Raw genomic sequence first — 11,804 nt, 5'->3', positions numbered from 1 at the left:
GCGCTCCTCCTACCTATGTCGTTGGTGCCAATGTGGACCACGACTTTGGGCTGCTCCCCCTCCCCCTCCAGGGCCCGGAAAACACGATCAGAGACATCACATACCCTTGCACCTGGGGGTCAACATACCAAACGTGAGTCTCTCTCGTTCCCACAAAACCGCCTATCTGTGCCCCTAACTATCGAGTCCCCAATTACTACTGCTCTGCTCTTCTTCACCCTTCCCTTCTGAGTAATGGGGACAGGCTCCGTGCCAGAGGCCTGAGCCCCGTTACTTGCCCCTGGTAAGTCGTCCCCCCCACAAGTATCCAAAACGGTATACTTGTTCTTGAGGGGAATGGCCGCAGGGGGTCCCTGCACTGGCTGCTTCCTCCCAGTCCCCCTCACTGTCACCCATCTATCTGCCTTCTTTGGAGTCTTCTTCCTTTTTACTGTGAAGATGTTTCATATGAAAAGGTACCTTTGATAGAGAGTGTTTCCTAATTTCTTAGTTCTCTCTAGATGGCAGTTGCTCTCTCTCTCTGATTTTCAAAATGCCTGCTTTTTTATACCCCCAGCATCAGATCATCTAATTGGTTCGATGTTGGCAAAACAATAAATTCAAACTCGATTGGTTTTTAGTATTGTGGGGCATAATTTAAACTGGTTAAATTTGAATTATTGTCAAAACAGCAACCAACTCAGGCATCCATTTCACAGCCAAATGTTATATATTTTCAATTTTCCAGTACACTCTGAGACTGCCATTTAGTCATATACACATGCTTGTAATCTCTAAGTTTAGAAAGGCATTCATTCTCTCTTAAAGGTATAGTAAACACCTTCAACTTCATAACACCTCCCCTATTAAGAAAAAATGAACCATCATAATGAAAAGATGACTTTATGTTTTTCTAATTCTTAATCCCATTACAATGAAATACGTAGGCCATTAATCTAAGTTCATATTAATTTCTGCGCACAAGTATATAACATTGGAATCTGTCCAATCTTATTTCTCTTTTTTCCTTTAAGTCTGCGAAAACGTATCTGCTATCACATTTTTATGACCCGCAACATGTACAGTTTGTAAAATAAAAGTCTGTAGCATAAGACTGCAATGAAATAGTCTCATATTTTTGTCTTTAAATCTTTCCAAGAATGTAAGATGATTGTGGACAGTGTACACAACTGTCTTTTGACACATTGTTCGTCACATAAACATTAAAATGTTGTAAGGCCAGTACCAAACTCCATTAAGTCCTTTTTGATGGTAGAGTATTTTCTCTGGTGGGTGTTGAGTTTCTTTGAAAAGTAGCCAATTGGCCGTTCAATTCCATTATCATCTTCCTGTAGCAGTGCAGCTCCATATCCTATATCGCTAGCATTGATTGAAACTTTGAAGGGTTTAAAAACATTTGGTGTAGCTAAAACTAGTGCAGTGGTTAATATTGCTTTTAAATTCTCAAAGGCCTCCCAGCATTGTTCTGTCCACTGAAATTTTATGTTCTTCTTTAGTAAATCTGTTAATGGTGCCACCATGCTGCTGAAGTTTGGAACAAACTTCTGGTAGAATCCGCTTAGACCCAAAAATCAAAGCACCTCTTTCTTTGAGGTTGATTGTGGAAATTCCTCGATGGCCTTTGTCTTTGTGTTTCTTTGGGTCAACCTTCTATGACCATGATATGTCCCAAGAGCGTCACCTCAGCCTTTGCGAATACTGTTTTCTTTAAGTTTATCACCAGTTTTGTTTCTCGTAATCATTCAAAGAATTCTGTAACTGTACCATGTAATCTTTCCATGACTCGCTAAAGATCTCTACATCATCCAGATAAATTTGTTAATCCGGCCACAACTCTGCTCATGAGTCTTTGGAATGTGTTTGGTGCGTTCTTCATTTCAAAGGCATCACTTTGAATTGATATAGCCCATTTGGGGTGACAAGCGCAGAAACTTCTTTCACTTTCTCTGATAAAGGTACCTGACAGTTACCACAAACTGATGTAAGTGATGTAAGTGGCTTGTTCAACTTTCTCTATAGAGTCTTCCAATCTTGTTGTGGTTCTGTTCGCGAGCTGGAAATTTTTGTTGCAAACGTTTTGTCCCCTCTCTAGGTGACATCCTCAGTGCTTGGGCACCTCCTGTGAAGCGCATCTGTGGCTAGATGCATGGCACTCATCCACAAACTCCATCAACAAACACATCGACCTGGACCCAATATACCGCCGGCCACTACAGCGGACAGCTGAAACTGACAACCGGAAGCGGCAGGGACAGGCCCTATAAATGCCAGAGGAAACACCACAGAAGCGCTTCACAGGAGGCTCCCAAGCACTGAGGATGTCACCTAGACAGGGGACGAAACGTTTGCAACAAAAATTTCCAGCTCGTCGAACAGAACCACAACAACGAGCACCCGTGCTACAAATCTTCACCCAAACTTTGTCTTCCAATCTTGGTATTGGGTATGAGTCTGATTTAGTTATGGCGTTGACCTTCCGATAGTCCACACAACATCGTTGACTCCTGTTAGGTTTGGGAACTAACACGATCAGCGAACTCCACCCACTCTGACTTGGTTCGATAAAATCTCCATTGAGCATTACATCCACTTCCTTCTGGACCTGTGTGGCTTTGAGAGGATTAAGTCTGTAGGGGTGTTGTTTTATCAGAACTGCATTCCCTACTTCCACCTCATTGCACAAAAGTATTAGTTCTCCCCATTTTATTCCTGTATATGGCCTTCTACTCCTGGAATAAACCTTTCAACTGGATTCTTTGCTCCTGAGACGGATAGTTCACTAACCTATCCCAGTCCTCAAGGACTTCCTTATTATTTAACATACTTTGAGGCACATCAAACTCCAGACCATCTGGATTTGATTCCTCACTCTGCGGGGCAGAGTGTTTCTCCAGTTCCCTGTCTCTATTATAATCAACATATTCACAGGACATACGCGATAGCATTTTTTTGATCCAGCATCTCTACCAGATAGTTTAACTGACTTAATTTTTTCTCAATTTGATAGGGACCACTAAACTTGGCTTTGAAGGGATCTCCTGCCACTGGTAACAATACTAATACATCATCACCAAGGGAAAATGTCCGAATTTTAGAGTTTTTAATCTGCTACCTACTTCATTCAATGCTGTGCCCTCTTCAGGTGCTGTCTAGCTCACTCACCTACCTGATTTAATCTCTCCTTCACCTCCGATACAGAATCAAAGTGTGATAGTCCTCTCAATTTATCTTTTATTAATTTCAAAGGCCGTCTCACTTCATGTCCAAATATTAACTCAATTCATTTGCAGCATCCCTAATGGCAAACAGTATGAATAGGATACCTTTATCCCAATCATTTTGGTAATCCTGACAGTACACTCTTAACAGTCTTCAGGATCTGATGCCACCTTTCTAAAGCTCCCTGCAATTCAGGATGGCACGCACTTGATTTAAAGTGCTGTATGCCTAAGCTATCCATAACTTCCTTAAACAGTCTAGCAGTAAAATTAGACCCTTGGTCTGACTGAATCTCTCTGGTTAGCCCATACCGTGTGAAGAAAGCTACTAACTCCTCTACCACCCTTTTTGCCTTAATACTCTGTAATGGAATTGCCTCTGGGAATCTGGTAGACAGGTCCATTATGGTTAGCAAGTATTGGTTCCCAATTTTAAGCTTTAGGGAGGGGACCTACACAGTCAATTATAACCCACGTCTTCGAATGTGGGAATCGGCAACAAAGGTGCTGGTTTTATTACCGCCTGTGGCTTACCTACCATTTGGCATGTATGACAAAATTTAACCGCATCCTTGTGCAGTCCAGGCCAATAGAAATGCTTTTGTACTTCAGCCTGTATCTTCTTTACACCTAGGTTACCTCCTATAAATAATTCATGTGCTACCTGTACCACTTCTGACTGTATGCAACCGGCAACACAATCTGGTGCACTTCTGTCCATTTCTCCTCTGCACGAACCTGCCGTAGTCTCCATTTTCATCTTGGGATTCTGTCTTTAAGATAATAACCCTTAGGAATACATTCTGATTCCTTTTCTGAGTATGCATCTATATATATCTTTTATTGTCTCATCTTTTTGTTGTAAGTCAATTAGCTTTTCAGGACTAAACACTTCTGTCTGACCCTCTGCCTGTTCAGGTTTCTCTTGCACCATTACATCAAACAGGGTGTCCGCTAACTGAACCTCAACTCTTTCGTCTTTCTCTTTAGTTTTTGCTTCTTACTGTGACTTATGATAGTGGGATCTTGTTACGACACAGTCTGGAAAATTTCCAGGGTATTTTTCTTTTAACTCCACAGTTCCCTGGTCTTCCTTTGGCTTCTCAAAACAAGGAGAAAGTGAGGACTGCAGATGCTGGAGATCAGAGCTGAAAATGTGTTGCTGGAAAAGCGCAGCAGGTCAGGCAGCATCCAAGGAACAGGACAATCGACATTTCGGGCATGAGCCCTTCTTCAGGAAGGGCTCATGCCCGATTCTCCTGCTCTTTGGATGCTGCCTGACCTGCTGCGCTTTTCCAGCAACACATTTTCAGTTCTCAAAAACAAGGGGTGCCACACCCACCTTGGATCCTGCCAAGAACAAACTGAATTCCTGGAACTGACACTCTGTCAATCACTCCCACTGTTACTTCCCCAGTCTTAATTTGGCACTACAACCTCCTCTTACAAAAGGGAATGCTAAATTTCTGTCCATCTATTCTACAAATTACATTCTCTTGGGTAACATGTCAGAAAGAGTACAAACATGTTAATCTCTTTCTAGTTCTCTTACATCTAGTTCGATGGAACTTCTATGGAAACCCCAAGAAAAGTGAAGGAGCTGCAGAAGAATGCAAAGCCTAGGCAGAGGCTGGGTATTGAATTAGTGCCTGATCTCTATAAAGGCTTCGTCTCTGTGCATAATGTTTACTCAGGAAGAACAGGGGGAGAAGGGAAAGAAGTTCTTTACAACTTTCACTAATCTCACTGAGTCAGTCTCTTTTACCATATCTTTTTTAGATTAGATTACAGATTAGATTAGATTACATTACAGTGTGGAAACAGGCCCTTTAGCCCAACAAGTCCACACCAAACCGCCGAAGTGCAACCCACCCAGACCCCTACATTTACCCCTTGCCTAACACTACAGGCAATTTAGCATAGCCAATTCACCTTACCTGCACATCTTTGGACTGTGGGAGGAAACTGGAGCACCCGGAGGAAACCCACGCAGGCACGGGGAGAATGTGCAAGCTCCACACAGTTAGTCACCTGAGATGGGAATTGAACCCGGGTCTCTGGCGCTGTGAGGCAACAGTGCTAACCACTGTGCCACCATGCCGCCCAAAGCGCCTTTCTCCAATGACCAGCACTATGAACTCACCCTCCTGGACTTCATTTTTCAACTGTAGTAAACTATTACCAGTGTGCTCTACTCTTTATTTCGTAGTGTAGGATCTCCCCTTCTCCCAATTTCTATCCCCCATAGGATGAAATTCTTGCTGGAAGCTAAACTTTGCCTTAGGCACCAATACATATTCATCTGCCATCTCAGCCACTCTTCTCATTTCTTGAACTTTCTGTTCATCCACATGAATTCTTCTCATTTCTGGAAGTGAGTTTTTAAACTCCTCCAGCAGAATAATCTCTCTTCGAGCGTCATTGGTCTTATGTATTTTTAAGGCCCACACCATCTATAAAATTACTATGTTTAATTCTTTCAAATTCAACGTAAGTCTGACTTGATTCTTTCTTTATGTTTCTGAACCGCTGTCTATAAGCTTCTGGTACCAATTCATAAGCACTCAAAATATCCTGTTTGACATCTGCATAATCTCTTGACCCCTCATCTGACAGCGCGATAAATACCTCACTAGCTCTGCCACCAGCTTAGTCTGAACTACCATTACCTACAAGTTCTCTGGCCACTCCATCTGCCTAGCCAATTTTTCAAATGAAATAAAGAAAGCTTTGACATCTTTCTCATCAAAAGGTGGCAATATTTTAACATATTTGTATACATCACTACCTTCTCTCTTCATTTCCATCCTGTTAACTTGACTTTCCTGACTAATTCACGACTTATGAAGTTCAAATTCTCTCTCCCTTTCTCTTTCTGTTTCTTCTCTCTTTCTTTGATCAGCCAAGTACCTTCTCTTCCTTTCTTTTCCCTCTTTTTTTCTTCTCTCTCTTTCTTCTCTCTCTCTTTCTCTTACTCTTTCTTCTCACAAGATTCTTCTTTCCGTTTCTTTATCTTCTAACTTCATTTGAGTCATCGAGTCATAGAGATGTACAACACGGAAACAGACCCTTCGGTCCAACCCGTCCATGCCGACCAGATATCCCAACCCAATCTAGTCCCACCTGCCAGCACCTGGCACATATCCCTCCAAACCCTTCCTATTCATATACCCATCCAAATGCCTTTCAAATGTTGCAATTGTACCAGCCTCCACCACATCCTCTGGCAGCTCATTCCATACACGTACCACTCTCTGTGTGAAAACGTTGCCCCTTAGGTCTCTTTTATATCTTTCCCCTCTCACCCTAAACCTATGCCCTCTAGTTCTGGACTTCCCCACCCCAGAGAAAAGATTTTGTCTATTTACCCTATCCATGCCCCTCATAATTTTGTAAACCTCTATAAGGTCACCCCTCAGCCTCCGACGCTCAAGGGAAAACAGCCCCAGCCTGTTCACCCTCTCCCTGTGGCTCAAATCCTCCAACCCTGGCAACAGCCTCGTAGATCTTTCCTGAACCCTTTCAAGTTTCACAACATCTTTCCGATAGGAAGGAGACCAGAATTGCACACAATATTCCAACAGTGGCCTAATCAATGTCGTGTACAGCCACAACATAATGTCCCAGCTCCTGTACTCAATACTCTGACCAATAAAGGAAAGCATACCAAACACCTCCTTCACTATCCTATCTACCTGCGACTCCACTTTCAAGGAGCTATGAACCTGCACTCCAAGGTCTCTTTGTTCAGCAACACTCCCTAGGACCTTACCATTAAATGAATAAGTCCTGCTAAGATTTGCTTTCCCAAAATGCAGCACCTCGCATTTATCTCAATTGCAATTTAAATCTTTTTAATTCTACCTCACTTATCTGTTTCTCTGCTACACGTCCTTGCCTGACCAACCCTACTATAATTTCAGTGTTCCTTTTGTCCCTGGTTAAACATAATTCTAACCTATTTGCTAGTTCTAAAAGTATTGCCTTCTTCTGTCTTTCCAAACTTTCCTGGCAAATTTGGTAAGCATCTTCAAACCCCAGAACCTCCTTAGCAATCTTAAGAGCTATTTCCCTCACTTTTAATTTAACCAATCACAAGTAACCAAAAATAAACAATTTTTTTTCACCTAGTTTTATTTAAAGATCTAAAACACCATTCAGCAAGTGTTTAAATCTGCTGCGACCTTTCGTACCCCAAATGTGTTCAAATCTGTCCAAATCTCAGACTGGATCTGTCTAAACCTGTCCAAATAAATCCAAATCATGGACCCAATCCCCCAAACTGTAGCAACAGGTCAGTGAACCCTTAAATCAAACATCCAGAAAAACTCACCTCGCCTCATAAAATATAATTGACGGAGAACTCCCAAATTCTATTAAAAGAAAATCATATCAATTTATTTTTTTAACCTAAAAGTGAACATTAAACAACAACTATTCACGACTCTAATCCCCCTTTCTCTTAACTATTTATTACCTGCCTCCAACTCTATAAAAATATGCTGTTCCTATAAAACGCTTACTAAAATTATATCAACTTAATTTCAAAACCACACAGCAGCTGTCGCCTTCAGTGTCTTTCTTCTGGCGGAAGATTTCCCTGGGTCATCTTTTTTCTTTTTACTGTGAATATGTTTCATATGAAAAGGACCCTTTGATAGAGAGTGTTTCCTAATTTCTTGGCTCTCTCGAGATGGCAGTTGCTCTCTCTCTCTGATTTTCAAAGTGCTTGCATTTTTATATCCCCAACATTGGATCATCTCATTGGTTCGATGTTGGCAAAACAATAAATTCAAACTTGATTGGTTTTTAGTATAATTTAAACTGGTTAACTTTGAATTATTGTCAAAACAGCAACCAATTCAGGTATCTATTTCACAGCCAAATGTTATATATTTTCACTTTTCCATTACACTCTGAGACTGCCATTTAGTCATATACACCTGCTTATAATTTCTAAGTTCAGAAAGGCATTCATTCTCTCTTAAAGGTACAATACACGTCTTCAACTTCATAACACGGCGATCATTGCTTCATGTTTGTTCTTCATTCATTTACAAACCTAAGTGACTGATACGATTTTGCAAAACCGTGCCATCTGTCATTTGCAGTGTTTCCTTATAATTTGTTCTGGAGTACACCAGTTCACGTATTGCTGCCCATTTCACTAACCTGCCTGTGCTTGCCTTTATTGAACCCTGTGTCTCTTGCAGCTGTTACTGAGGCTCTCATGGCCCCAGCTCAGATCCCAGGCAGCAGCGGGACACGCAATCTCCATGACAATCTGTCAGATCTGCGGGCACAGGTAGCAGCTAATCAGAAAGGGATCCAGCTGGTCAATGAACTGATCGATGTGTATGGGTTGGACGTGGTCCAAGCTTACATGGACCACATTCAGGTAGGCCTTCAACAACCCTGGCCATTTGCAGGTTGGGCCCCAGAGATGCAATTGGTTTGTGCACACGGGTACATACAAATTAGGAGTAGGCCACTCTGCCCTTCAAGCCTGCTCCGCCATTCAATAAAACTATAGATTATAACCTTATCTCCACATTCTGATCTAGCCCCAGTAATCATTTACTGATCATCAACCTAAATACTGTAATTCCGCCCTGCCCCATATCCTTAGATCCCTTTAGTCACAAGGGTTAATATCCACCTCCCTGTTGAGGGAGTGCTGCACTGTCGAAGGGTCTGTACTGAGGGAGTGATGTACTGTCGGAGGGTCAGTGCTGAGAGAGTGCTGCACTGTTGGAGGGTATGTACTGAGGGAGTCCCGCACTGTTGGAGCGCCAGTGCTGAGGGAGTCCCGCACTGTCGGAGCGTCAGTGCTGAGGGAGTCCCGCACTGTCGGCACTGTCGGAGCGTCAGTGCTGAGGGAGTCCCGCACTGTCGGAGCGTCAGTGCTGAGGGAGTCCCACACTGTCGGAGCGTCAGTGCTGAGGGAGCGCTGCACTGTTGGAGGGTCAGTGCTGAGGGAGTGCCGCACTGTTGGAGGGACAGTGCTGAAGGAGTGCTGCACCATCAGATGGTCAGTGCTGAGAGAGCGCTGCATTGTCAGAAGGTCAGTACTGAGGGAGCACTGCACGCAGTGTTAATAACTCTTGGATGAGTTGCTAAACTGAGGTCTCACATGCCTCAGGTGGATATGAAAGTTCCCTCAGCTAGTGTTTCAATAACAAACAGGGCTTTCCAATGTCCTAGTCAATATTCATGTAATAAAATATTAGCTGCTTTTCATTGAATTGCTGCTTTGGGATCTTGTGGTGTACAGTTTGGCAACTGTACCTGCGGTACAGTTGTTACCACACATGACAAAGAACAGCCTCTGTGGTTGTAAAATACTGACCAATGTCCCAAGGTCCATAATCTGTGCTGTAGGAAATAACATTTCTTTACACTTTGACTCATTGGCCATCTGTTCATCCGACAGAATAATGCAGAGGTTGCTGTGAAGGAGATGCTGAAGAAGTTTGCCCATCGATGTCAGCAGAGAGATGGGCAACTGGAAGTCCATGCTGAGGACTACATGGATGATGGCACTCCAATCAGACTGAAAGTGAAAATCAGTGAGGCAGAGGTGAGATCTGTCTGTCTTGTCAGTTTACAGTTTGTCCTGTGAGATAATGTCACTACGTGCCCTTGACCTGAAGAGCAATCAGACAGTCAGTGCTATGGGGAGACTGTCCTTCATGTCAAAACTATGCTGGTCCTTTGAAAGATCTACAAAATCATTAGTCGTGGAGGCAAAAGTGGCCCCTTACTCTGAGAAGATGCCTTCTGGTCCCACAAGGGAGAGTCTGCATCTCCCCTTTGGCCTATTGCATCTACTCCAGCATTCAATGTGATCACGGCTGATCTGATAATCCTCAGCTTCACTTTCCGGCCTTTTCCCTATAACCTTTAATTCCCTTCCCAACTAACAATCTATCTCGGCCTTGAATATGCTTAGTGATCCAGCCTCCCAAGCCCTGTGCGGTAAAGAACTCCACAGATTCACTTGGAGAGAAGAAATTCCTCCTCAACTCTGTCTTGACTAAGTAGTCCCTTACTTTGAGATGCTGCTCTTTGGCCCTAGACAGCTGATGGGGAAACAGCCTTTCCACATCTACCCTGTCAACCCCCCGAAGAGTTTTATATGTTTCATTAAAATTGTATATAATTCTTCTAAATTCCAAAGAATCTATTTGTTTCATCCCAGTTCCAACTCATTCTTCCATCCCAAGTATTTTTCCAGTTGCCTTTGGAAAGCTCGGCTGGATCTGTTTCCACTGTTGATGGATACAGAACTGGCTCAGACATAGAAGACAGTGAGTGGAAGGGTGTTTTTCTGACTGGCGATCTGTGATATGTTGTTTGTGATATGCACTTTGGTAGGAAGACTCAAAAGGCAGACCATCTTTGAAATGGAGAGAGTAATTAAGAAGGGATATTGAATCTTGGGCTTTGTTGCTTGGGGTTTGGAGTTTAAAAACAGGGAGGTCTTGTTACAGCTGCACAGGTTATTGGTCAGGCTGCACTTGGAGCACAGTGTACAGCTTTGGATCTACTGCCATTGGAGGCAATTCGAAGAGATTCACTCCATTGATTCCTGGGGTGAAGGGGTTCAGTTATCAAGACCAGCTGAACAGGTTAGGGTTTTATTCATAGGGTTTAGAAGAATGGGGGGGAGGATGATCTTATTGAAATGTACAAGATTCTGAGGGAGATTGAGAGATGTTTCCACTAGTGGCGGGAGGGGGGGGGGAGGGGGAGGCGGGGAATGGTTCTCAAACTCAGGGGCATATTTACAAAATAAGGGGATGCTCAGTTAAAACCAGGATGCAAAGGTTATAGTCCAGCAGGTTTAATTGGAAGCACACTAGCTTTCGGAGCGATGCTCCTTCATCAGGTGGTAGATTTTTAACTTTGTACACCCCAGTCCAACACCGGCATCTCCAAATCAAGGATGCAAAGGAATTTCTTCTCCCAAAGGGTAGTGAACACTTGGAATTCTTGACCTCCGAGGCTAAATCACTGCAAGTATTTAAAAATAAATATCCCATGGACACAACAACACATTTATTCACCTTGTCACTAACTTTCACGTACTGCACACTGACTGCATACACACACATACTCACACAAAGACCTGCTTGCTCATTCACCTTGTCCACACTGATTATCACTCAATCTCTCTCTCACATGTTCACACTGAGCGCGCACACACACACACACACACACACACAGACAGTCCAGAGACTTGCCCCCTTGCGGCTCAGACTGGAAAGAAACCTGAGGACTTTCCGCAGTCTGTGTGCCAAACAGTCTGACTTCTTCTGAGGTTATTTGTTATTTCTTGCTGTCTCCTTCTCTTCAACTCCCTCTCTGACAGGGGACTGCTGTATTTGATTTTACGGGCACCGGACATGAGGTATTTGGGAATTGCAATGCCCCTCGCGCCATCACCCTCTCTGCCCTCATCTACTGCCTCAGGTGTATGGTGGGACAGGACATACCTCTCAACCAGGTATGTGTAGCTGGACATGAGAGGGGAGTGAGCAGAGTTGGGGGGAGGGAAGTGAGCAGAGTGGGGGGGGAGGGGAG

The 11,804-nt window shown here is 43.4% G+C and overlaps 1 protein-coding gene across 6 annotated transcripts in view; it reads left to right on the top strand.

Moving 5' to 3' along the window:
- oplah (5-oxoprolinase, ATP-hydrolysing) overlaps positions 1 to 11,804 on the top strand; it is a 76,661-nt gene that overhangs the window by 59,682 nt on the left and 5,175 nt on the right. For 5 of the 6 annotated variants that reach the window (XM_043690963.1, XM_043690964.1, XM_043690966.1 and 2 more), the window contains 3 exons: positions 8,432 to 8,616; positions 9,652 to 9,798; positions 11,593 to 11,727. In XM_043690963.1, coding sequence (XP_043546898.1) covers positions 8,432 to 8,616; positions 9,652 to 9,798; positions 11,593 to 11,727 — 467 coding nt within the window. The remainder of the gene's footprint in view (positions 1 to 8,431; positions 8,617 to 9,651; positions 9,799 to 11,592; positions 11,728 to 11,804) is intronic. The other variant, XM_043690965.1, reaches the window with a different exon arrangement.

This window comes from Chiloscyllium plagiosum, chromosome 5, assembly GCF_004010195.1.
Source record: "Chiloscyllium plagiosum isolate BGI_BamShark_2017 chromosome 5, ASM401019v2, whole genome shotgun sequence".
NCBI lineage: Eukaryota > Metazoa > Chordata > Chondrichthyes > Orectolobiformes > Hemiscylliidae > Chiloscyllium > Chiloscyllium plagiosum.
Note: the sequence above shows the minus strand (reverse complement) of the source record. Positions and strands in the feature narration are given on the sequence as shown.